General features: G+C 48.8%; 5 protein-coding genes across 5 annotated transcripts; 2 read left to right on the top strand and 3 right to left on the bottom strand.

Annotated features, from left to right (window-relative positions):
- Positions 1-70: 70 nt before the first annotated feature.
- N7469_006335 (guanine nucleotide exchange factor DCK1) lies at positions 71-9024 on the bottom strand (the record flags this gene model as incomplete). Its single annotated transcript, XM_056645253.1, has 4 exons — positions 71-161; positions 231-1072; positions 1147-1601; positions 2562-9024. 4 exons carry the CDS (start codon positions 9022-9024, stop codon positions 71-73), a joined length of 7851 nt encoding a protein of 2616 aa, XP_056500491.1.
- Positions 9025-11026: 2002 nt separating this feature from the next.
- On the bottom strand, positions 11027-15348 carry N7469_006334 (GTP-Rho binding exocyst subunit SEC3; the record flags this gene model as incomplete). Its single annotated transcript, XM_056645252.1, has 4 exons — positions 11027-11951; positions 12013-13121; positions 13176-14612; positions 14674-15348. 4 exons carry the CDS (start codon positions 15346-15348, stop codon positions 11027-11029), a joined length of 4146 nt encoding a protein of 1381 aa, XP_056500490.1.
- Positions 15349-16419: 1071 nt separating this feature from the next.
- On the top strand, positions 16420-17787 carry N7469_006333 (nucleolar and coiled-body phosphoprotein 1 family protein; the record flags this gene model as incomplete). The annotated part of the gene is made up of 2 exons (XM_056645251.1): positions 16420-16464; positions 16543-17787. 2 exons carry the CDS (start codon positions 16420-16422, stop codon positions 17785-17787), a joined length of 1290 nt encoding a protein of 429 aa, XP_056500489.1.
- A 389-nt stretch (positions 17788-18176) lies between these two features.
- On the bottom strand, positions 18177-20015 carry N7469_006332 (F-box protein; the record flags this gene model as incomplete). Its single annotated transcript, XM_056645250.1, has 3 exons — positions 18177-18876; positions 18941-19343; positions 19430-20015. 3 exons carry the CDS (start codon positions 20013-20015, stop codon positions 18177-18179), a joined length of 1689 nt encoding a protein of 562 aa, XP_056500488.1.
- A 470-nt stretch (positions 20016-20485) lies between these two features.
- Positions 20486-25581, top strand: N7469_006331 (putative plasma membrane phosphate transporter Pho87; the record flags this gene model as incomplete). The annotated part of the gene is made up of 7 exons (XM_056645249.1): positions 20486-20809; positions 20871-21200; positions 21282-21657; positions 22335-22785; positions 23003-24194; positions 24252-25374; positions 25436-25581. The coding sequence occupies 7 exons, from the start codon at positions 20486-20488 to the stop codon at positions 25579-25581; spliced, it is 3942 nt and encodes a 1313-aa protein (XP_056500487.1).
- Between the last annotated feature and the right edge of the window lie 738 nt (positions 25582-26319).

The following is a 26319-nucleotide window of genomic DNA, read 5'->3' as shown; positions in this document are numbered from 1 at the left end:
AAGCCTGAAATATTGCAATTATCTGACTTAACACAATTCTTACAATGTGTAAGTGAATTCATTTCCCATTTTAATTCACGATTTTGTTCAGAAAGCCACCAACGCCGGGATCACCGGCGTCATCGGGATAAACGTAGAATGCGAGGGCGAGAATGAGATACCTGAAAGCGTGGTCAGTAAGCAAAGGCTTCACGAGATTGAGGAGAGACGACATTGGTTAGAAAACTTACATGCCAAGGCACATTCCACCTTCGAGATAGTTCGACTTGCCATCCTGTATGAGCAAGGTAACAACTAGACCAGAGATAAAGAAAGCGACAGTTTCGAAAGTTTGGAAATGTAAGGTCATTTCGATGCCCATGATCCAGCCGAGGATGACCAGGAAAGGAGTGACGAAGAGTGCAATTTGCAAGCTACTTCCGATAGCAACACCGATTGCCAGGTCCATCTTATCCTTATAAGCCACCACAACTGCCGTGACGTGCTCCGCAGCATTACCAACAATGGGAATCAGAACCAGACCAATGAAGGTCTTGCTCATTCCGGTGGTCTGTACAATATCATCGATACTTCCAACCAAGTAATCAGCGCAAATGGCGACGAGAATGGTCACAACAATCAGCGCAACAGTAGCAGCCACGGGGTTCAAAAGACGCTCTTCCTCTTCCTCCTCGACGGTACCAGCACCCTCGGTATCACTGTTGGTCTCCTCGAAAAGCTGGGCGTGGGTTCGAAGCTGGAAATACAGATACATAACGTAGATGATAAGCAAGATGATGGAAGTTCCGTGGGACAAGGTGAGGATGTTGTGTTGGGCGTCTCCGCTATCGTTGGAGCTTGAACTGGAAATTGCAGCGTAGAGGGTAGCCGGGATGATCAGAGAGGCGGAGGCGACTGCCATCAAGGACGACATGGTCGAAGCAACGGTACTGTTGAAACTCTGCTCCGAGTACCTGAGACCACCGACAAAGAAGCAGCAGCCCAGGACCAAAAGGATATTCGACAAAATCGAACCAAGCATACTAGCTTGGACGACACGGACCTGGTTATCCTTCAGAGCAATGATACTGACCTAATCGTTTCATCTCGCGTTAGCATCAACAAGCCGCAAAGCAAGAACGAGCGATGGAAGAAGCAATTCCTTACAATCAGTTCCACGGCGTTACCGAAAGTAGCATTCATCAGCCCACCAAGGGCCTGACCCATTGTACCGGCCAATTCCTCCGTAGCAAAGCTCAACAACGAAGCAAGCGGAATGATAGCAAAGAAATTCAAGACGAAGATAGCAGTCGATCCCCAATTCAATACGCCAGCAAGGATACCCAGCGGCACAAAAACCAGTAATAAATTGACATAATCACGAACAAGAGTTAACCAAGTGAGACGCACGACCTGTAGTGGCCAACGCACCCACGCTCGAGAATCGCCGGGATGATGATGGTGAATACCATGATCCTCATGTACATGCGATGAGTAGGCAGTTGACGACGAACGACCTAGAAGAGAAGTACGCTCGCCGGGATTCAACGAGCCATTGCCGGACATCTTTCGCGTTGGACCAAAAGTGTGGCTGCGAAGTTGAGTGCGAAAGGGCACGGAAGCTGCGGGAAGAAGAAGAGAAGAACGAGGTTAGGAAAATGGGCGGTCGAGAGCAAATAATAATTTAGAAAGAGAAAAGCAGAGAAAAAAAAAAGGTTATGACATACACATTTCTTCTTTTTTTGCTAATTCGTTTCTTTCTTCCTTTTTTCCCCAAGCTCTCAATGAAACAATTAGCGGGGTTTGGAACCAGCCACAGAAATCGGAAACGGTGGATGTGACGACGTAATGGAACGAGATCCGTGGTGCGAGTGTGCAGGGACCGCGGTGAAGGGGGGGCAAGGGAGGGGGTGAAATTGGGGGAAGAATAGGATGGATGATAGCACAGCCTCGATTGAAGTGGGTCAATTACGGAGTTGTAGGTTTGACAGCTTTTGAGGAATTGAGGAATTGCAGGGGGGGTTTAAGGGGAGGAGGAGGAAGATGGAGCTTTGAAGGTGAGGATCATCTTGGAGGAGAACATGTGATTCGCGGATATCAACAGTCCAAGAAAGCCAAGTCTGCACTGCCACAACTCATTATTACATAGTACTATGTACAATATGTAGTACAGTATGTAACTACTACATAGAGCTACAGTACAGTAATATACGAATATGATAAGTACAAGGATGAGAAGGTGAGATAGATTGAATAGAAAGACATTGGTATCTCATAACACCACAAGCACAATATCCCAGTCCATAAATCACAAGTCAGTACTATAAATAATGTATAGGGGAAATAAATAAAAGAGTACATCAATCAGGTAGTAAAATCACATCAAAGAAGAGAAGGAGGGACATCAAACATGGAGAATGGAAGGAGAATGAAAGGAATGAAGGGTTGGTTGGAGGTCCTCAAAGGAGGCCAGGAGTCAAAGGGAAGCAAAGCAAGGTCGGCTGATTAGGATTATGATTATGAACATAAGCATCAGGATGAGAATGAGGATGAGGAGGATGATTACTCCTCCGGCAGAACACCGTTAGCTTTGAAATCCATCCGGCTATTCTTTCGACCAACACCCTTTAGCAAACTGAATCGTCGGAAAACCGAATCACGCATCCCATTATTAGAATTAGGATTAGCGTTAAGAGGAAGGTTCGCGGCGTTGCCATTGGCATTGGCATTGACATTAGCGTGAGAATGATTGTTGGCTGTGGCTGTGTGACCTCCATTCATCCCCGCATGAACATGAGTACTATCCCGAGTCGCTGGACGAGAGTAATCCCGTGTTGAAGGTAAAGTTGACCAGCCACCACTAGATGCGGGTGCCGGTCGCTCTGAGTTGGCTGTGGTGTTGGCTGTTGGGCCGCGATGCTGGGATCCTGCCCTACTGCGACCATCTTGAGACTGTGCGGCCGTGTCGCGAGATGCGCTACGGGAAGCTCGTCGTTTGTGATATTCTTCGCCTGTAGCTGTCACTGAAGGCGTGGATCCATGCTTGATCTTGTCCCCTCCAAACCAACTGCGTCGCTTTTCACTCTTTCCACCTCGTGAGTGGCTAGTCGCGCGACTGTGGATGGTGGCCGCGTCGTCATCTCCACCGTCTTCTTGATCAAGCTGGCCTTTGCTGTCTGATGGTTGGATCGTAAAGATGGAATTCGTGGCTCCGTGCCGCTTGAATGGATTGATAATGCTGATGCGGTGACTGACCGATTGCCGTTCCGAATGCTTGCGAGTGTGCGTGTTCTTACGTGACGCCCGAATAAGTTCCTGTTCGGGACTGGCTGATCGCTGAACGCCTTTAGTACGCCGTTTCTCTGACGATGACGGGGATCGACGGGCCGGTTGGGTCGGGGTAGGCGAAGAGTACTCCGGTGGGGAGGTCGACATTGATGCCAACTCAGGCTCGAACACTTCCTCGAAGCGTCGATGAAGTTCGGCCAGAGTAGCTTGCTGGGCAGGTCGTTGGTAAAGAGACAGGGCATGTTTGATAGCCAAAGCATGGTCAATGAGGGCAACAGCCAGGGCATTTTCCATGGGATCCAAAACTTCTGGTTCCTCATCAACAAGTCCACCTTCATCCTCTTCATCCTCGCCTTCTTCAGAAATATCATTTTGCTTCTCCTTGGTCCCCTGGGCACCGCTAAGGAACACGCGATACATCGCAACACAGTTGGGCGTAGAACCGCGAGATTCGAGCAGCTGATCCAAAGCTTCAGTCAAATTAGACAGACCACTGTCCTCTCCCGATGCTGCCCGTCGCTCCAGGATCTGCAATTCTTGCGTCTTGCGAGCAGTACGTTCGAGTGCTGTCTGTAAAGGTGACAATTCAATTTCCTGTACGGAAACAATTTCACTGCGGCGAAGGATATTTGGAAACGCCTCAGCAGTTGAGAAAATGAGCTTCTCAACATATTGTTCACGCACATCAGAGCTGCCAGTGTGTCGACGTGAGGTAGATGAGAAACGAGACGGATCAGATATCAACAAATGCTCACGAACAGAATGCGGGATCTTAGACCGCTGATAAACTGGGTGAGACACATCACGGTGAGCGCTCACGCTAGTAATTTGAAGGAATTGACCCTCGTAGTCAGGGATTTCGCCAGAAGACATGATCTGTGCCGTAGGATGCTCTCTTTGCATGCGATCAACGAAGGAAGCCATGCGTTCGGTAGCTGATCCCTCGAATATAAACTCCTTGTCACGCAAGCTAGCAGGGAAACCAAGACCCTTATAAACAACTCGGAAGTATCGCGAGAATTGCTTGCCACCCTTGGATATGAGGTCGTAGATACGTGCCATTGAGCTCTGGGCTCGAGATAGCTTGGCAAAATCCATTGTTGTGTTTTCGTAGTGAGCAGCAAGCTCCTTATAGCACGCCAGAGCAGGTGCCCAAGCCTGGGCATTTTCGAAGTGCTGAATAATAGAGAAGTGCAGCGCCTCTTTACGCTCGAACGCGGTTTGTTCGGGGAAGCTCGGGGTGATGGTTTCTGGGAGTAGTTTGTTGAGATCCCATTCGTAAAGGTCGGCATGGAATTGCAGCGCAAGACCAGCCTCGGTGAAGTTGCCAGCGGCCGCTTGGGCATCAGCTAGTTCATGTACGTAACGAATGAAGATGTCTTCGCGACCCATGTCCTTCATGTACTCCATGAGTTTGAGAGCGTGTAGAGACTGCGTGGAGGCGCTACTCTGAGAAGCGACCAAGAGATCGAGAAGCTCATCGACCGTTGAGATGAGGCCTTTGACAGCATTGAGAAGACCCTCATCGGAGTCGGCGTCGCCCTCGAACACATCCAACAGCTCAGTGATGAAAATCTTTTGGCTCACACTCTCGCCCATTTGCTTGGATTTGAAGAGAGCGTCCAGGCTGGAAATTATTTCTGTTTCGATGATGGAGATATCTTCATTGAGATCCCACTCACTCAAAATCATGGTGCGTAAAATGTGGACCGCAACATGGCGCAGTCCTTCATGGACACTCAAACAAAGACCAATAATGGGAGGAATCAAGTTCGGGACATATTGTACCTGATAGCCACCGAGTCTCTTCAGGTCGAAACGTTCCCTTTCTTCATCAGATGTCTCCCAGCCAATTGCTTCCCACGTAGAATGCAGGAGATCTGCACCTTGCTCACGGACATCACCAGCAATCTTCCAGACGGCTCGTCGCTTCTGTTCGGGAAAAGTTTCGAGAGCCAGAACATCGCTTGAGATCACCTTCAGCAAAGTAGTGAAGAAGGACTCCCAAAGCTTTGTGTCAAACTCGTCGGCGTCATCGGGGTTCGGAAGAAGTTTATCAATCAGTAGTAGAGCCAGATGCTCGAGACTCTTGATGGCAGCACGATGGTTATAGACATGAATACTGAACCAGGATTCGGGGTAGGCCTCGCAATCCAGGATGGAGTTGTGGGCCTCAAATGCTTGAGCAATGAAAGTCGCAAGCTCCAGATCCTTCATGTTGGGTGTTTTAGGGGAAACTATCTTGGCAAGAGCCGCCATAATAGCAGACAACTCGACTAAAGATTCATCGAACCTCTGCGGAGTCTTGGATGTCTTCACCTGGAAGGGGAACGCCTTGCTAAATAGGAGCGACAAATACTCCGTATCGTCGACACCCTCTGTCGCAATGGCACAATACGAAGCAACAACACTTGGCATAAATTCATACAGCTGAGCGTCTGGCTGCGTGAGCAATTGAGCGACAATAGAGCTGCTGAGACGGACTTGGTCTCGATATTGATCGGAAACACCAGCTGTAGACCCCCAATAGGGGGCAAGCCAGCCAACACAGCTAGAGATCAAGGTTTGTCGCTCCTCGCCAGACGAGAAAATCTCAAATTGCGTATAGCTCTGGATAAGCACCAGTTTATAAAGAACGAGCATGCCAGTCACGTCTTTGCATGAATCCATGAAACTCAAGGCAATCATAATCATCTCATCCCGGCCCAACACCTTGGACAGCTCTGGTAGCCAAGAATGGAAATGTTGGACGATGAGAGTCTTGCTTCCCACTAAAGATGGGGAGGGGTTTTTGATCAAGTTCTCCATGGACTTGAAGATTGTGTGCAAGTCGCGGTTGAAAGTAGATTGAACAGTGGTGATCCCGATACCCTCCTCCTTGGCCTTCTGTTGCTCACGGGCGTTGATGATAAATTTGAGAAGATGTCGTCCTACTTTGAATGCGGCGCGAAGGTTGCGAGACTGGTGCATGTCGGTAGCTGCATTAAGAAGACGCAAATAACTTCGGATAAGACAAGGAGTGACGAATGGGAAGTTGAATTGCTCATCCGCGTAGTGGTCAACCAAAGGACCAAGATTGAATCTTCGGTCATGAACAATTCCAAGAACAGTCACCAGATTATTGAAAATCAGGTCCTCGTACTCCTCGTTACCAGCATTCTCGACCAAGATTCCGAAAAGCGCATCGAACACACCGCGAAGCTGCTTAACGATCTCCATCTCTGGAACGAAAGGCAGTCGCTTCAAGGTATCAAGTGCTTCATCAACAGGGCGTTCCTTCCAATTGAGCAAGCTCAGAATGATTTGATCTTGCGAGTACTCCGTGCTGCATAGATGGGTTTCAAGGCGTAAGGTTGCCAAAGGTCCAGTCACCGCTTCATCCTTAGCAGATTCGTTCTTACCAAGGGAGCTCCATGGAAGATTCAGGTAGGCCCCCTTCCCATTTTCGATGCTCGATGTCTGCTTGTCATATGCATGAAGCAAAAGCGAGTGGCTCCCATCTCGAATGAACGCTTGCTGATCCCAGAGAGGCATCCAGGCCAGGGCAAACGGAAATTCAGGTGCGTCGGCCACACTCATAATAATATGCGAGCCGGGAATCCGCTCATTCGGGATCTTGAGGCGAATTGTCTGGTTCCAAGGAGAGCCGCGCTCAGCAATTGTGGTCCGCCAGGCTGTATGTGAAACAGGAGCCGAGGAAGGGAACACACAACGGTCGACACGTGCGCCAGAGGCATCTCGTACCTCAAGCGTGAGTTGGAGGTTGTGGAGCCCAGTGAGGAGTGATAGAGGTATCTGGCCTGCAGTAGGATGAGAGAGAAGAGCGTCCGGCGGTAGAATTGCTTGCGATATTGTGACGTATATATCAGATCGCGGCTTCGTGGGAGCCTTGGCAAATCCCATGCGTCGAGTCTGGATCACATCGTGAAGAATTGTAGGGTTTTGGCGGACAAGGTCTTCGGGATCAGTGCTTGAGAAGGGGTGCAGATGGACATGCAAGCGCGCAGCCGGTCCAGTGCGCACGTAGCGTCCCGTTGGGCTAGGGAGAAGGTGACGAAGAAGTTTATCAAATCCATCGGGATGTCCCTCGCCCTCTTCGCCGTCTCGAGGGGCAGACCAGATATTAATAACTTGTTCTGTATCGCGCTCTTGTCGGAGGACAGGGGATACTTCCAGGATTCCAACACCAACAGTGCGAATGGCATTCGAGTCTTTGGAAGTTACAGGCTGTGAGTTTGCCACCTCTTTCGCACTTGAGGAGCTGCTGGATGATCGTGGAACTCCTTGAACGGCGGTCCTATTGGGCTGGTCGATACTGTTTCCAGTCCGTGTCTTGGGCGCCCACATCATGCTGCGACGTGTGCGCAGGCTTCCTTTGACAGAAGGCTGAACCCCACCCGCTGCACCTGCTTTAGGAGACCCTGGACCATCTCGCGAAATCGACCCTCGTGATGTCGGAGTATTATCCGTCGCATTTCGTGCTTCTGGGGCTCGTACTGAGGCAACAAGGTATAGCTGCCGCCCATTGGCAGATCCATCTCCGATATCTGTCGCGGCAAGTTCCGTAAATAATGTCTTTAACTTATTGCTCTGGGTCAGGCTGACAAATTTGTCAGGAGATGGGATATCCAGATTATACGTCTCGGACAGTGGATTGAAGAAACCTGCATCAGACCGCGAATAAAGCTGCATTCCAAGGGAAACCGGACCCGTGGTATTCCCAGATAAGGCATTTATTTCCAACAGAAGGTGATTCAAGGCTGTTGAATCGGAAGTGGCGGTGGGACGGCTATCAAGCATGCTCATTTCGGACTGCAATTTCGCCAATTGAATGGCGGAATCATCCCCAGTTAACAGCCGGCCTCTTTGATCAGGGTCCCGAACGATCACATCTCCACTGAGCATCTTGTTGGCCTTGACAAGTTTCCAGACAATCTCATCCCGCAACGATTCCTTTTCCTTGTTCGTCAAGACGTTATGCAATAATTGGCGTCTGGCGAAGTCTAATTCCTGAATGATTGTTGACATCTCCTCTAAAACATCGTATTGCTGGGCCAGTAGTAGTTCGTGTAAATTTGTAGAATGCCATTCTCGGAGACACGAAGCAATCTCATCCACCAGCGGTTCCGTAAGAGAAGTTGGTGTTTCGTCTCCAATTTTCAGCATAGGCACAGGTGCGGCGGGCTTGGGCGCATTCGGATCGCGAGGGGCAAAGGCCACGGGTGCATGAGGAATAGATCCGGCCGGATATGTATGGAACGAGCGCGGACTTGCGAGATCGGGCTCATCTGTTCTATTAATCGTGATTTGTGCTGGTCTACCCTTCCTCGCGACCACCACATCCGACACTTCACCGCCACCTTGAGAATCGGCCATGGAATAAGCCAGGCTGTTCCGGGCCAATTGGTCGGCCTCGAAGCCTGATAAGGTGACTCCATCTATGCTCTTGTGATCTCCATTCAATAGTGTCTTGAAGCCATCACCATCGCCCAGTACTTCTCGAATTTCGACACAGTTCCGCGGGAAGATGCCGGAGAAAACGCGGGCCTCGAGGGTTTGGCCCTTGGTACTCGATAAACCAGCGAGCAGCGATGGTGGTGCTACGAGATAACCTCGACACCATTCACCATCGGAACCACCCTGTTCAATTATATACAATTCATCGCCAAGTTCGAGAGGGAGGTCGGCCGGGGAGGAGGGGTGGAACGGGTATATAGCCACCGCAAAGGCAATGCGAGGTAGCGGCCGCCAGGGCATGACTGCGATATGCAGTACCAAGCTAAATTGATCTCAATTCTCGAGAGAATATGGTCTTTGGACGTGCCAATCCCCGCGGAATGTGGATTTGACGTTGGACGTTCCGATCCGTGTTCAAGGTAAGGGAGGCGGTGATTGACGATGAAGAATGTTGGATCGGACAGTGACACGCGGCATGCGGTGGAGGATTTTCCAGTCGTTGGAAGGTGATAAAATAGGAGAAGTAATAGACAAAGCAATGCGAGTGTGAGTTGGGCGATATGAAGCTTATGCGATAGCTGTAAAGATCTAAAGATACTTCATAATTAGAGTGCTAGGGGTTCGACGGGGTTGGGGCGTTGCAGGGCTGGGTGCCAAAAAGCGTGATATGATGATGCAGCAGGCAAAAAAGGAAAGCAAGTAGACTTGGAAGCTGGTTGAGAAGAGAAATGAGAATCAAAAAGAGACTGTTTCAAATCTCCAACCATATGCCCGCCAGCACAGAAACTCCTCAGGGTGTTCTGAAGCCATTGGGGTAAGCGTGCCCCCTTTGCGAAACCTCTCGCGTAGTGGAGCCACCATGAACGGCCCTTGACGAGAACAGTGGGGAAAAGGAAACAAAAAGGATCAAATGAATTCATGTGATTTAAAATGGAGACACTCACCGAAAGAAAATAAATATAGAAGAAAAAAAGGAAAAAAGAGAAAAGAATATAGAATATAGAATATAGAATAGATGACCAGAAAAGGGAAAAGGGAACTGTAAAGGAAGGGAAAAGGTCGAAGTTGCTTTTTGGGGCGGGAGAAAAAGAGAGAGAGAGAGAGAGAGAGAGAGAGAGAGAGAGAGAGGAGAGAGGGAAGAGGAAAAAAAGAAAAAAAGAAAAAAGAGAGATGGAGCAATTCAAAAAAAAAAGGTTGAAAATCGCCCGATCTTCAGCAAATCCCCACAGTCACTAAGTCACTATCTACTAGTGAATACCACCACTTGACAGTTACCGGTCGTGCTTAATGAGAGAGATCTAGTGCAATTAAAATGAAGAGAGTCACTAGGAAGGCCGAAAGAAGAGATGATGGGTATAACTAACTATACTAGTACATTACTAAAGGTATTGCATAAAGTAGAGGCTGCTGTATGGACCATCTCCTTTAAGTGGCTGCAGGAGATCGAAGTATAAAATGCGATACTATAAGTATTAGTTGAAGTGACTGCAGGAGACTACCCATCGTATAGAGTACATAGTACATTATTTTGATCAGTAGTTTGTTACTATGGAGGACTCCCTACAGCTGTTCAGTTCAATTTATTTGGTTACAGTAGTCCATTGCAGATCAGCACAGATCCAGATATCAAGACATCCAATGACCACATCTACTACCCAGTATTAGTATGTACAGTATACTAGTTATTATCAGATAGTATAGTCAATGCAGATACTCATACCAAGATAACCTATCCTCATTATCTATAATACGGGTATCAGGTATACTATGTAGATATGAAGGTTCATATTCAAACTATCCGCACAGACCAGAGTGTGCCCCTGAGAGCGGAGGTGTAAAATGAGGCCTCGAACCAGTGGGCCCGTCTGGGCTGGTTGCACCAATCAACAGCTTCATGTCCGATCGGATTCTCCTCTCAATGTTTCACCATTTGACAGACTTTGGATTTTGCACGAAGTACGGAGTGTTAGTGTGTACATATGGAGATCCAGATATCGTATATCCTTGGATAATTCCGTATTCCATATTAAATGACCACGAGGTCATAGAATTTCATATTTCGGAATCGAAGGCATTTGGAATGTCTTAATACTTCAATATAATGTTGTATGCTATAAGTGTAGATGGTCGTGGTATAGTTGTAAGTACATTTGACCCTATCAACCAAGACGCCAAATGTGCCGATGCGGAATTCTCGAAGAAAGAAAGAATGAATGAAGAAGAATGAAGAGAAATTAGAAGGAAAAAGAGAAACTTGAATTGAACAGTGGGTAGAAAGTTTTCAACGCAAAAATCATATTCTTCATTTCCGGAACATAGCAGCTGAATCTTCCTTACGCCACTCCAGCTCCAATTGCCCTTCATAGACCGTGTCGATAATTTGGCGAGTTCGATCCCAAGCATCCTCATATCGTTCCTCACATTCACGCAACACCTTAATCACCAAGCTCCGGCTCAGACCAGGATCATCGGCATCGCCGAAATGCTTCTCAACTCGCTTCTTGAGCATTTCAATGCCTCGTTTGATTTCCTTGGAATCGTACGAGGAGAGAACCTTCTTGGCCACGGCGCGAGAGTGGCTGGTCCGAGAGGCGACATCCGCAGCACTTCCATTAGCCTGAATGGTTTCGATCGAAGAAATGAAATCGAGCAGTTTGCCCAATGGTCGATGAATGACTGCATCGAGGTAGAGTTTCATATGCTCGGCGAAGTCCTGGTGGGCTTTGTCCACCCAGCGCTGGAGAACGGGCAGGTTATGCACCTCAACCTCCTCCGCGTAATGGTTCATGTTTTCAATCAGAAGAATATGGTAGTTCAGAATCTCCTTATCTTCCGGGTCTCCGGCGCCAGCAGATACACCGGGTGGCTGGCCGGGAGCTTCCTTGGCAATAAATTTGAGCGACTCCCACATAGCTCGATTAATTCGCTCATAGGCATCATTAACACTGATTCGAATGTCACAAAAGTCGCCCGATGGCTGTGCCAACATGTTCTCAACCGCGGTCGAGAAATGTGGGAAAACACGCATGAAAGAAATGACACCCTTCCGCTTGTTGATCTTGACTTTAGTGTCCTCGATGCCACGAATTTGGTCATCAACAAATCGGTTGAATAGACCCATCAAGCGAGTGTGCAGCTTTTGAAGGCTGTGAATGATAAACTCTTGGTTAGTATCGTCGAGATCAGCCATGGCGGTCTCGATCGCAAATAGAATACCAATTCCTTGCCTGAGGGTATGTTAGATTCATGTGTCCCGGTGTTATCGCAGGGGAAAACGAAAAAACTTACATCGGGTCAGCCTGGAGAGCCCAGTCCACCATACTTTGGATATCATTCGGCCAGAATGAATAGAGCTCGTCCATAATCTGCTCAACCCTCTTGGCCATAGCACGGTCCGGGTCATGGGACTGTTTAGCAGATAAATCTGGACACTGTCGGTTTTCCGGAGATTGTGAAGCAATAAGATCGGAATACTCTGTGGTGGCAAGAGAATCAAGATGAAAGAACTGCACAACAAAGTTTTGTTCCTCTGTGATCATGCCCAAGGTCTCACGCAGTGTTCCAGCAAATGCTTCGCATGGTTCAACCTTACCACTGGCAACCTTCTTCTCTCCAGAGCCCAGACGAAGCCCTGCTGCAGCTCGGACAGTTTTACCTCGTCGGACAGTAAGTTTACGAGCAGCCATGGTGATACCTTCGCCTTCTTTCTCCTTCTCTTGGTGCGTGAAAAGCAATTCTTGCTCGTCGCCTGTAGGCTTGCGTGCTGTCCGTTTCCAAGCCAGATTGTTATCACGGAATTCATTCTGGTACGAAGACTTGGACTGCTGCTCGTATAAGTGGAGAAGGCCTTGCCAATCATGGGTGCTTACTTCTCTGGCAAAAAGCATCAGAGGGTTGTACATCCAAATTTCGCCACGGCCAGCCTGTCGTGCCGCATTGTCTAGCTTCAGAGGATCCCTTGAAACTGAAGACATGGTCTCGGTTCTTTTCTGCTCGGCCAGTTTGAACGCAAGAGACATGAATTGCTTAAGACGCTGCAAGAATGCCATCGCAGTGGAACGATACTCCTCCTTCTTTTGCTTAATAGCCCGCATTTGGCCGATCTCCGTATTGGCATAGACACCGACACTAGCATCTGCTTGGCGTTGCTTGTTTTGTCCAATATCAGCATCAATCATCAACATGGCTTTGTAAAGGATCGACAATGCATTCTCAGTGTCCTTCAGGCCATCCAGGTTACTCAAAGATGCTTCCTTGAGAGGACGCATTTCGTTAGAGGAAATCGATAGTGTTTTAAGGAGATTCTGCAGTTCACTCTGCAGGAGCTTCTGGTTTGCAGTCTGCACTTGCAAACCTTGTGACTGAGCTTCGATGTACGACACATCATCGTTGAGAGTCTAGAAGGATATGTTAGCTCACGTGGTCAATGTGGCGTTTGTGAAGTCACTTACGTTAAGCTCGTGGGAGTAAAGAGTCAGCAAACCGTCTAGCTCTTCGCATTCTTCGATGGTTTTGTCAATCAGGACTGCCAACTGCTCGACTTTGCCCTCTTGCTGTTCAAGATTCCCCAACCAGCTTGTCGCTTCGACACGTCCAATTTCACGACGCACATCCGCTTCCAGGTCCTCGATCTTCTGTTCATCGCTCAACCGTCCGTTCCAGCCGAGATCGGTGAGAATTTCATCAAAGTCAATACCACGCTCATCTAGCACAGTTGGTTCGATTTTAAGGGCCTCGCAGTACTTGAGAGTATGGTCTTGACGACGTCGGCGTCGACGTCCTTGGCCCGCCGGGGAGGGAGTTCGTGAGCGAGGTGTCACCAGTCCAGTCTCACCCAGTGAATCTTTAGAATCTTCCCTGGGGAGCGGGAGGGCTCGAGCCTCTTCCGTTGCATGGTCTGTGACTTCAACAGTTGGTGTTTCAGCCATGCTAGGTGGCTCCACGGCTGGCGGTATTGTCTCTGGCTCTGGAATTAGCGCTGGTGCTGATGCCGTTGTTGATGGGTCTCTCTCCGGCCCGTCGTCTACGGGGCTCCTGGGTGAATCATTGGCAGAGCGAGAAAGGAATGGAGCAGGAACAACCCCGGTGATACCATCTGGCTCGGGGCCCAGTGCTTGTCCTTGTTGCTTCTTCGCAGCTGCGAGAAGCCGTTCACCTGCTCCACCAGGACGCGGCTTAAAGGCACCATGCATATTCGCAGCCTTACGAAAGGCGCCTGCAATATCTTTTGCGGACTTTTTCTTTATCATGGGGCCCAAGCCTGGACGGTGAGCCTCGTCATCTTCTTGAGCTTTGTCGGGCGAGGCTTCTGATGGAGGCTCTTTCGAGGTCTCTTGGGCTGGCGCAGTGACCGGCGCAGAGGCTGGTGTCGGAGCTTCGTCCGCTGCCACAACCGCAGCTGCGACTGCAGGGTCTAGTAGCGGAGGCGAAGGAGCCCTGTCTGGTTCCGGCGCAGCTGCTTGCTGTGACTCATCGGCACGTGTCATTGGAGAAACATCTTGGGGCAAACTTTGTGCAGGTGGCTGTTGCGGCTGTTGCGGTGGTTGGTCTAGAGTCGATGATTTCCCGACTTCACGATACGGGGACTTCTGCCCAATACTGCTACCAGGGCTTGGGGCTGCACCCCGAGTTTCAGCTGTATATGAGGCCGGGGTAGTTGGTCGCAGACCATCCGTGCTGCGTTGAGAATCCAACTGCTTCGTCTCAATGGGTGGGGGTGCTGGCATTGATGCTTGACCACTTCGCGAGGACGGGGGCCGTGTTTCTTCATGCACACTTGAATTACGCTCCTCTGTTTCGAGAAAGGTTTTTGGCTCTGCGCGCTGGGGTGGGGGGGATTGTAGGCGGTGGATTCTGAGGTCCAAACGGAGAGGGAGCTGGTCTAGATCCTGTAGATGGACGTGACATTTGTTCTCGACTTTTTTGCGGCCGGAGTGATGGCTCCTCAACCGGCTTTCTGCGAGCTTCACGAGATGGATCACGGCTAGGGTCATAAGCAGTATATGCAGACGGCTGCTGCGCAGGTGGTGCAGTATCTGGGGATGGGCCTGGTGCACCACGCGATGGCGGCGGTACTGGTGATCCTGATGAGCCTGCAGGAGCTGAGCCAGACAAGAGCTGTCGTTCCCTCTCGTCAAATCCGATCAGATTTGGAACCTTGCCGCCGGTGTATTTCTTATAAATCTTTACCAAGCTGCCAATGAAGAACTCTTTCTCCTTGGAACTTCGGGCATGCCAGTAGTAAGGTTTCCCCACCGTCACTAGGAACCCAAGATTTCCAGCCCATTCCTTGTGTTGCTGTTCAACGGGTGATCTTGGTACGAATGCTGTATAAGATTGAATTGACGACAGGTCGTCCAGCATCCATGTTTTGCCAATTGAGAAAGAACCATCATTATTTTCTCGCGCTTTGTGCATCCGAACTCTGCCAGACTTTCGGACGGAAACTATGATCACTCGAGGCTTTTTGTTCTCGGGTGGTGCATTTGGCGGGGCAGGGGTAGAGGGATGTGTGCCATCCTCTGTGATGCGAACATGGGTGATGTAAGACTCGTTTACTGAAGGCCCCGCGATGATTAGCTCTGAGAGATCAACGAGATGAAGGCATTGCTCATGTGATAACATGTGGAAAAGAAGGTTGGAACAGGTAGATAGAGAAATAGGGTGTATCCGATCAACACGTAACGTCACCATCGCGATACGTCTCCATCCCCTAGGGTGGGCAAGGGAGGTGGTGCAACCTTGAAAGTTTCAAGAGATCCAGGGTGATTACATACAAGTTCCGTCTGCGTCTTTCTTTGAATAACAGCTCTGAATTATCCGTTTCTTCTCGTCTTCAAATTTCTCGGCCCTAGACATGGAATCGGATGCGCCATTGCGAGGGTCGCCCCCGCGTCGAGGGTCGGTTGGCGGAGGCGGGCGGGGACGATTCCCTGGATTATTCATTGCAGCGTATATCCGGGGTAAGTCACACCTATATCAGTTGTTGGATCTGAAAGATCAAGGGAACATGGTCAGGCAGTCGAGATCGGCCAGCCGAGGAACTCCCGCGCGCACGAGTGTCTCTGCTAGAATTGTGAATTGACGTCTCGCGAGGGGTGCCCGAGGCACACTTATATGGCGCGACTAATAGAAAGGCACAAAAAGCCAGATTGGCAAAGGGTAGATGAAGGCAAAGACAGGGAGGGAGGAGGTATCTTTAGAGTTAGGCCATCTGTTTGGGGTTGCGGGCAGGGCGGAGACCTCCAAAAGCGGTTGGAAGTGGGTTACCTAACATATTTCCTACGTTGTAGATCCATATAGAATTACTCTGCATACAACAGGCTCTTGTGGCTTTTGGAAGAATAACCTCATATTATTCTGGGGATCTTCCACTGCTCTGGTTTACTCACAACTCGTCATGAGCCTGATTTTCCCTAATTTGATGCTTTATCCCAATATAGGTTCCTATTCATGCCTGAGGCCTCGACCTATTTCACTGCTCACACGTGACCGTGACATGTTCATCCGGGCTCACCAATCAGAGTACGCACATGACCCACCGCCTTCCCAGTATACTTTTTTTTTTCTTTTTTTTTGCGCCGTTCCTGAAGTATTTCCAATCGCTCAAGTTTTTGCACCTCTTGCCCTTTTTGCCTCTTGGTCTTTTCAAGACTTGACTTTGCAGAAATACTGGAATTGTCATAGCTAGCAATCATGGGAAAGAATTCAGCTTCCGTTAAGAAGGCCTCGGCCAAGAAGGTGAGACTTCACTCAGTGTTTCCTGCATGGTCGATCGACGACAAAAGAATTTGACTAACAGTATTCACAATTGGTCAGGTTGAATCCCCCAAATCCACCATTTCACCTCAGCTACTTTCAGCTGTCGCGACATTCCTTTCCGACAATGGCTTCTCCAACTCCAGCACCGCTTTCGAAAAGGAATTGAAGAAGGCTGGCAAGTCATCCGATGCGAAGAACGCGCCTTCTCTGCAAGAATTGTTCCAGAGTTGGGATAAGGCCTCTAATAAGAAGATATCTTCCTCCAGCGACAGCGACAATGATAGCGATTCGGATGTTGAGATGCAGGATGAGAAATCCAGCCGTGCTTCTTCTCCTTCTTCTTCCTCCTCCTCGTCCTCGTCTTCTGCCTCGTCTAGCTCTGACAGCGACGCCGACGATGAGGAGGAGGATGCTCCTGCTGCTCCCGCTCCCGTCACCAAGAAGCCTGCTAGTTTGAAGCGCAAGGCTGAATCCAGCAGCGAGTCTTCCTCCGACTCGAGCTCTGACAGTGATGCCCCTAAGGCCAAGAAGGCCAAGAAGGTTGAAAAGTCCTCCAAGTCCTCTTCCAGCTCAAACTCCTCTAGCTCGGACTCTTCTAGCTCGGACTCTTCTAGCTCAGACTCCTCTGAATCCGACTCCGGCTCCGACTCCGACTCCGACTCCGACTCTTCCAGCTCTAGCAGTGCTAGCAGCTCCAGCTCCGCCTCCAGTGCTAGCTCCAGTTCTAGTTCTAGCTCCAGCTCCGACAGCAGCTCTGGATCTGACTCTGACTCCTCTGAGTCCGAGAAGGAGACTTCCAAGAAAGCCGATTCGAAAGCTCTAAAGAAGGCAACTAAGACTCCACTTCCGGAGTCTTCCTCTGATTCTAGCTCATCTAGCTCATCCAGCTCATCTGATGACAGCTCTGATGGTAGCTCGGACGAACAGGCTGGAGGTGTCAAGATTTCCAGCGGTACATCCTCAGACACAAGTGCCACCATCTCAGGTGATGAACCTGCTAAGCAGGCCCCGGCAACCGTGACCACTTCCTCCAACGCCAGTCCTGCTCCTGGAAATGGCCCTGCGAAGAAGAAGCACGTTGGTGCCAAACCCACTCCTCTTGCATTGCTGAGCCAGCAAGACTATAGCCATCTCCCATCCAACCAGTACGTCTCATATGATTATGCCGATCGTGCCTACGCCGATCTGTCAGTCACTCGCGGAAAGGGTTTCACCAAAGAAAAGAATAAGAAGAAGCGCGGCTCCTACCGTGGCGGCTTCATTGACATGTCTGGTGGCAAGTCATACAAGTTTGATGATTAAACGACATTCTCGATACCCATCACAAACGCATCGCTTATTATCACTTTCAATAAGCGAATGGTATTCTGCTTTTAGCTATTCTAATAGCTGCGACCTCCATAGCTCATACCCTAGCGAGCGTTAGGGTACTATGTTTTCTAGCTATCATCGCTTCGACATAAATCCGACGGTCCGGTTAATCGCCTTGCCTTGGATTTTGTCGGTCCCCTCTTACACAGCACGGCGTTTACGGAGCTCTCCATTTGTTTATTTTTTTTGTGAATCGCATGGAATATGTTAGTCTTGAACTAAAAGTTTACAATAAATTTTCCAATAGATTCAAGGCATATCTAAATCTAAGAAACAGACCGTAAATTCGATCTTATTCTTGCAGTAATTGAACCTCATGCTCAATCTCTTCTTCTCCAAGCACCAGGTTTCGCGAGCGGCTCCCATCGTCTGTCCCAACCAGTCACCACCTCGTTCTCTAAATCATTCGGCATCAGATACCAGTACCCATGCTGTGTTCTCAATTTGGAAGTGGTAGTAAAATCATCCTGAGCCGGACGTTCATATCCCGCTATCTTGAAAACCTGATCTTCCGGGGCTGCAACCCCAGGCTGGCCCTTCTCGACACCTAAATCGAGATTATAGTCATACCAGTCCTTCACTGGGCCAGTCAAATCGTCCGTTGAAGCAAAGTCTAGTCGAATAACGCCGTCCACGACGCCAGTATATACAGTAGGTGAGGATGGAGATGGAGTAGACATGCTATATATGGGACCACGATAAGAATCTCGACCTCTTCTCGGATGACGAGGTCTGTGACGTGTGAGATCTGGCGGAAGATTGGCGGAGAGAAACATGGAGAAATCCATATCTGGGCTATATTTACGATTTCTTTTGTTGGATGGGTGTTGAGTGTGCGCCTCTTGGTAATCGTATGACCTACCCATGCGCAAATCGAACATTTTCACCAGGCCATCTCCACTGGATCCGGCCAGGAATCGGTCGTCTCCAAATTGGTGCACGCAATACATTCGATTCCTAGTATCGGTTGTATCGATGTATGCCCTTTCGTAGGATCGGGGAGATCGAAGATCATGGAGACTTGAAGGTGTCAGCGATTGAGTATTGAGTCTTTGGGCTCGCTGGGTACGAAAGTGTCACTAACCGAATAACATGATCACCCCATGCAGCAAGGAAGATATCGCCGGGTGATTGTGTATGAGAGTGTATGGCCACAGGAGCGATGGAAGTGACGCTAGCGTAGACACGATTGATTCGCCCCTCGATGTCCAAGGAATGGACATCTACTGTCCGCTCATGAGTGATCCCATCAGGAGATAGCGTCGAAATCGACAAGGAATTTTCGATTTCCCCAGTAGCCACTGCAACTTTTGATGGGGATAGTAATTTCGAGTACCGACTGCGTCCTAGGCTTCCTGACTCGTTACGCATCCAGGCAAATGCATGAACCTCCTTGTCATTGGTGGCGGTGTTATAGAATGCAATAGATCCATCATCAAAATGAGCCGATAGCGTTGAATCTACACCTTGGCTGATATCTGTCCTGTCTAGTTCAAGACCAGCGGTCTTGAATTTTTTTTCGATATTCATAGTTCCCCCAGAGAAGGGGAGATTGCCAAGTGAATAATGTCACCTCGTCTGCGACCAAACATCAAATGCTCAGTATCAGTCTCTTTGCTGGACTCTTGCTGCAAAAGATGCACACCACAGATATCCTCATAGCTGCTGACGTCGTCTAAATCATTGAAAAGAATCCAATTTTCTTGAGGACTTTTGCCAGATTGCTTGACCCGCACAACAAGCTGATGAGCTGCACCCCACGCGAGCACCTCTTTTCGGTCTGCCCAACTAGCACCATTCCAAGTCTCGTACGAGTCGATGGCTGGCCTGTATCCCAAAGTAGGATTATCGCGTCGAGTCGTCTGTTGACAACCAATTCGAGTGACATTCTCGGGCACAACAACAAACCGGCCAATAACGCCGAGTCTGTCTAAAGCACGCGCCCGCGATGTAAGAGCACACGCCGCATCTTTCCAGAAAGGAGGTGTGGGTGTACAAGGGAATTTGCTTTGTACAAGTGCCCGGAAAAGTCGGTACTCATCTGCAGACACAATTTTGTAGAGTCGTCGACAAGTTTGTGATAGGTGGGTTAACGCATTGGCGGTCGGTAAATATATTGCAATATGATAGATGATCTCCGATGGTAAATCAGAGAGCATGACGGAGTCGAGCCCCGAGGACTTTCGCCGAAAGTATTTCTTGAATCTTTTTTTTTTTGGTTTCACTGATACCTTGAGTTGTTGATTGGTGAAAGTTTTACATGTCCGAAAATGTCCATTATCATCATTATCAATATTGCCCCAAAAGATTTTCGCTGTTTGTGACTCAATGGCTCGTATTGCAAGTTGCAAGATGAAATGAATTTTTGATGACTCCAATCAATTTAGGCAGACATTGTGGATTTGGTTTCAAAGATAGTTAACAAAATAATTTTTGAGACTGCAGTAAATGTGCACGATGACGTTCAACAAGTGTGTTCATAGTTCGATCAAGCTTGTTTCCCACGGCTGAAGTCATTAGAAAAAGCGGAGGTGACTAATCACCCAGAAAATTGCGGACCGCGCGCCATCTTCCAACTCTCTCGAATCTTCAACTAAACCTGGTCGTCGATCTGGGTCTGTTTCACACAATGCCTCCCAGACTCAATTTATTCACCGCGCACAAGGCTGCGGCGGCTCTTCGCCAGCCCACTGTCGCCTCGCTCGCGCCTCGCAATATCGCTTCGCCCCTCCGATTCCGCGCTGAGCAGTCCGCTCCGATTCAGAAACGATGGAATTCGTCCAAGGGTGACAAGAAGGCCATTCCTCCTGACGAGCAGAAGTTCCCTACGCAGGATCCGTTACCTCATGTCAGTGAGGAGGCCGCCGAGGTTGATAGGATCATGAGCAAAGAGAAGAGCTGCGATGGACAACCGACGGCTCCCGAGTTGGAGCAAGGATCACCAGTCGAAGAGGTGAGTAAAGTCGATGTGAATTTGTTATAGTATAAATACTCACTGGGCTTATCTTTTATAGATTCTTTCTCGTGACAAGGAAGCCATGAAGCACATGCCAAAGGTTATGCAGGATCAACTCAAGAAGGGCACCCGTTCATTCTCGACCTCCGCCCGCAGTCGTCTGCCTGACATTCAAAACTCACAATCTGAGGCAGATGCATCTGCCGCTATTCTTGCAAGCATGATCCAGGGGGTTGAAGAACAAGCCACCGAGCGTCTTCCAGGCCTGAAGTTCGCCGAGCCTGAGGCCCCGCAGGGAACGCTGAACTTCCGGAAACGCTACGACACAATGCAGGACCAGTTCACGAAAATGCTGATGCAAGACGGCAAGCTGGCTCGCGCTCAAAAGGTATGTCGTTCTCTTAGCAAATATCCAAAGGATTTTGGTTTATACCCTCTTCAAAACCTGGACCTGACTCTTGGCCTATAGAACATGTCTATTATCCTGGACATTCTCCGCACCTCATCTCCTCCCAATATCCAATCCCGCCGACCGCTGATTGGAGCACCCCCTGCTCCTCAGCTACCTCTAGACCCCGTTCTTTACCTTACTCTTATTGTCGACTCGGTGGCTCCTCTCTTCCGTATCCGCCAGCAGAAGGGTATTGCCGGTGGTGGTACTGCCGTGCAAGTCCCCCACCCTTTGACTCTGCGTCAGCGCCGTCGTACTGCTATTAAGTGGATCATTGATGGCTCAGAGAAGCGTCGTGATGCACAATTGGCGCACCGTGTCGCTAATGAGCTGATTGCGATTGCCGAAGGTCGCAGCGGTGTGTGGGACCGCAGAGACCAGCAGCACAAGATTGGTATCTCTGGTCGTGCTAACTTGGGACTGGCTCCCCGCCGTCGTTAATTCAAATAAGGGAGTTTGTACTTCCGTCTTTTATGGAATGGTGGAATGGGTTTGAACATGAGTCTTTCAGCAATCTTTGAGCATTGTATATTATTGTGATTAGTTCGATTACATGGAATCATTTTCTATTTCTCATTTGCCTGTCCTTTTCTTACCTTTTCTACTCATTTTCTATATATACATATGCTCATTTATCTACTTCTGTTTCTATTCATTCATATATATATATATATATATATCTCTCTCTCTCTATTTTATTATATGCCATGGCTTACTTCGTCCAACCCGCTTGATTTGGCGTGCGGCTGATAGGCTGCGCACACCGCTGACTCATCAGGTGACTACGCTCGATTAGGCAGTCAACGGTTCCTCAAGTCATCGTGAGAAAAAAAGGAGCCCTTGACTTACAGGTAAAGACAATGCTCACATCTAGTCAGTGTCTCGGAGAATAATAGGAGAAACGACCGTCTTGTCGAACACACATGCGAACAGCCGCGATCAGCATATTTCGAGCCTGACCATCAGTGCAACCCACGAAATCAAGCCCCAGCTGACCACATCCACTCAATCTGTCTGGCCGCCCCGCAACAACTCCTCATCTACTCGATCGGACCCGTCGCCTCTGAAAAGCACAATTGCATGCTTTTGGCCGATTCCCTTCCGGCCTCTCCACGACAGTGGCTACCTCTCTACGCCACGAATCCTTCGAGCTTGCCGACTTCAACTCTACTACCCGTCCATTAGCTGCTGAAGCTTCCCGATCTTCGTCTGCGCGCGAACAGCAGTCAAGAGTTGCTTCGCGGCCATTTGAGCCAGCTGCCAACTCGCAATCGCTTGCTGGGCTTCGATACTCGCAGACCGAGAACTGGGAGAAGGTCTCGTCGCAACACCCAGACGGTCCTCGTTCTCGGTTAAGATTCTGGGTAGAAGCACTTCGACGTCGAGCACATCTTGTTGGTTTAGGTCAGGTCGATAACGAATCGGAGAAGGCTACCAAAATGAAGTTCTCCCATAGCATCCAATTTAATGCGGTGCCGGACTGGAGCTCTAATTATATTGCATATAGCAACTTGAAGAAACTGTGAGTTGTCTTCTTTCATTATTTTTAGCATTGGTTTCGTGGGTCGAGAAGGATAACTCCTGCTCCTGAACGATATGTGGTCGTTCTGTTAGAACTACATCGTTTGATGTAGTTCGGAACGGGTGTCACATCGCACAGGATTGGGGTAGCTGCATGGAATCTGCGCATGGTCTGAGGCCTTTTGTTCAACTGGCTAACGATGCGAGCTTTAATCTAGCATATACACCCTCGAGAAACAGGTCAACCGGCCTGATGAGAACTCCGCTCCTGACGTGGAATCTGCTCCCCTTTTGGCTGGGGCGCAAGTGCATAACCCGGACGGCATTTTCAAGCGTGCCCTCGATGCGGAACTGGACAAAATCTGTACTTTCTTCCAACAAAAGCAGGAGGAAATCTTTGCGCTTACAGATGAGCTGGTACATGATGCTACCGTTTATCTGACAGAGACAGATGGTTTTAATATGGACCCTGTCAGCGAAAGCGTGGTGAAGGCCAGAACCATGAGTACCAGTTCCCGGCCGGGAAGTGGTTTTATTCGTCGCAGACAATCCGGTGGTGTCAGTGATGATGCGGATGACAGCGATGATGATCAGTACCATCCGATGCTCAATCCCCGCAACAGACAAATACAATCGACTGATGGAGAGTCCACAACAGAAGGTCGCGCCGGTGACATGACTGACTCGGCTTTCTTTGGCTTGGGAAGCAGTCGAGCGATGAATGACGATGACATGAGCGACAATGCTTTCCTAACTCTGTACAATACTGGGGTCTCATTAAAAAAACGTCTCGTCGAAGCTTATGTCTCCTTGTGTGAACTTCGATCATTCATCGAACTGAACAAGACTGGGTTCGCTAAAGCATTGAAGAAGTACGATAAGACTTTGTTCCGCAGTATGCGTCGGGACTATATTAACTCGGTCGTCAATCCAGCCATGCCTTTCACCGAGTCCACCACGCTGGCGGTTGACAACTACATCGATAAAGTGGAAGGTATCTATGCCGAGATTGTCACCAAAGGCAGTCGACCCTTGGCTAGCAGAGAACTGCGTCTACATTTACGCGAGCATGTGGTCTGGGAGCGAAATACAGTCTGGCGTGAAATGATCGAGATTGAACGCCGCGCGCAGGCTGCAAATGTCGGTATTCGTCGGACTTTGCTGGGTGGTGATGAAGATCCAGCCACAGCACGGCGTCAGGGTGACAAACAGGAAATTAGAACCAAGGAGGTTGGAACTCCCCTTGGCAAAATTCAATTTCCTATGTGGCTCTGCAGTCTCAGTTTCGGCACTTTGGTTTTCAGCATTGCCATCTTCGGGGCACTCTTAGCCACACCTTTGATGGATACACCCGAGCAACAGAACTGTCTTGCCATGCTGGTTCTTGTCAGCATTCTCTGGGCCACCGAGGTAAGCATTTTGAGCATTGAGATCTGACGTAGCGAAGTTTCTGACATTGAACTCTAGGCCATTCCGCTTTTCGTGACATCGTTACTTATCCCGTTCCTGGTCGTTGTCTTGGGTATCATGCGGTCAGAGGATAAGCCTCATAAACGACTCGGTCCAAAGGAATCTGTGGGAATGGTGTTTGCTGCTATGTGGACTCCGGTAATTATGCTGCTTCTTGGTGGCTTCACCATTGCCGCAGCATTATCCAAATATGATATTGCTCGACGCATGGCGATGTTTGTTCTCAGCAAAGCCGGCTCCAAGCCTAAGACGGTGCTTTTGACCAACATGTTCGTGAGCATGTTTCTGAGCATGTGGATCAGTAATGTTGCATCTCCCGTGCTCTGCTATTCCATTATCCAACCCCTTCTTCGCAATCTGTCGCCCGATTCGAACTTTGCGAAGGCCCTAGTGCTAGGAATTGCTTTGGCTGCCAATGTCGGCGGTGCAGCTTCACCAATCGCTTCGCCGCAGAACATCATCGCTTTACAGAATATGTACCCAAGTATCAGCTGGGGTACGTGGTTCTTTATCGCGCTCCCGGTCTGCATCATCTCTATTCTGCTGATCTGGTTTCTTCTGCTCGCAACTTTCCACCCGGGACGGAACACCACTCTCATCCCCATGCGTCCAGTCAAAGACCGGTTTACGGGTATCCAATACTTCATCAGCGCCGTGACCCTTGGAACTATCTTGCTTTGGTGCGTCAGTCACCAGCTCGAGCATGTCTTCGGCGACATGGGTGTAATCGCAATCATCCCCCTGGTACTATTCTTCGGTACGGGTATATTGAATAAGGAAGACTTTAACAACTTCCTTTGGACAATCATTATCCTGGCTGCTGGTGGACTGTGCCTCGGTAAGGCTGTCACATCCTCAGGTCTACTGCACACAATCGCTGGAAGCATCACCGAACGTGTCCAGCACTTGAGTCTGTACAGTGTGCTCCTCGTATTCTCTGCGTTAATTCTGGTGATTGCCACCTTCATTTCTCACACCGTTGCCGCTCTCATTATCCTCCCTCTTGTTCGTCAGATCGGCGTCAACATGGAAAATCCCCACCCCAACTTGCTTGTCATGGCCAGTGCTCTCATGTGTTCTGTTGCGATGGCACTTCCCACAAGTGGTTTCCCAAATATGAGTACGTATCACTCTGATTCTGATTTGATTCGTGAATTATGCATACTGATTTATCGTGATAGCTGCTATTATGACCGAAGTCCCGACAACCGGCCAACGTTATCTCCAAGTCCGCCATTTCCTTACTCGCGGTATTCCATCGAGTTTAATGGCCTTTGTGGTCATTGTTACACTTGGCTATGGACTCATGTATATTGCGGGGCTATAAAAAAAAGAGACGAAAAGAACAATGTTATTGACTCATTTGGACCATTGACAATAACCTCCGGATTAACGGAAGCTAGGTTCTCTCGGATGTTGTTTTTGTTATTAGCGGTTTGCTTGTCTTATTTTTCATATTATATCGGTGGTACACCCATGGACTAGATTCAAGTTCTACTCTCGTCGGGTTCACTTTTGTTTTATTAGATAGACTGACGGGCGTATACGTCTGGCTGCATTCTGACATATCTGAAAATCAGAGCAATATATTTTCATACCGTCAAGATGTAAACTTGACTTCTGCACCAGTATAGTAGTAGCACGCTCTTCTCTGCGATTGGATTGTAATGTCAGACAAATGTTCATCTTGTCCAACCTGGTACTGGCATTGGCATTGGCAGTCCGTCTCACCTGGTGACTTGATTGGTGTGCAGTAAGACATTCAAATTGGCAATCGCACGTCTACATTCAATTTACAGGGTTTAAATAGAGGATAGCGAACTCTCACGCATTACTTAGCCATTATTACTATTGAGATATTAAGAGGTATGAATTGGCGTTCAATATGAATATTTGCAAGTACGAGCCTTCATTATCCCTTTGCCGAAGCAACTATATGGGAAAATAATTATACTGTACACATGTCGTCATAACCAGACACCAAACCCTAAAATGGAGGCGCCAAGTCAAATCTAGGGAAACAACAGGCCTAGATAAATAAAAGGAAAAGAAAGACAAACAAATA

The sequence above is a fragment of the Penicillium citrinum genome (assembly GCF_028827155.1).
Source record: "Penicillium citrinum strain IBT 23319 chromosome Unknown utg000005l:1.0-1900146.0:1.0-1900348.0, whole genome shotgun sequence".
Classification (NCBI taxonomy): domain Eukaryota; kingdom Fungi; phylum Ascomycota; class Eurotiomycetes; order Eurotiales; family Aspergillaceae; genus Penicillium; species Penicillium citrinum.
The sequence above is the reverse complement of the archived record's forward strand: the minus strand, read 5'-3'. Positions and strand labels throughout refer to the sequence as shown.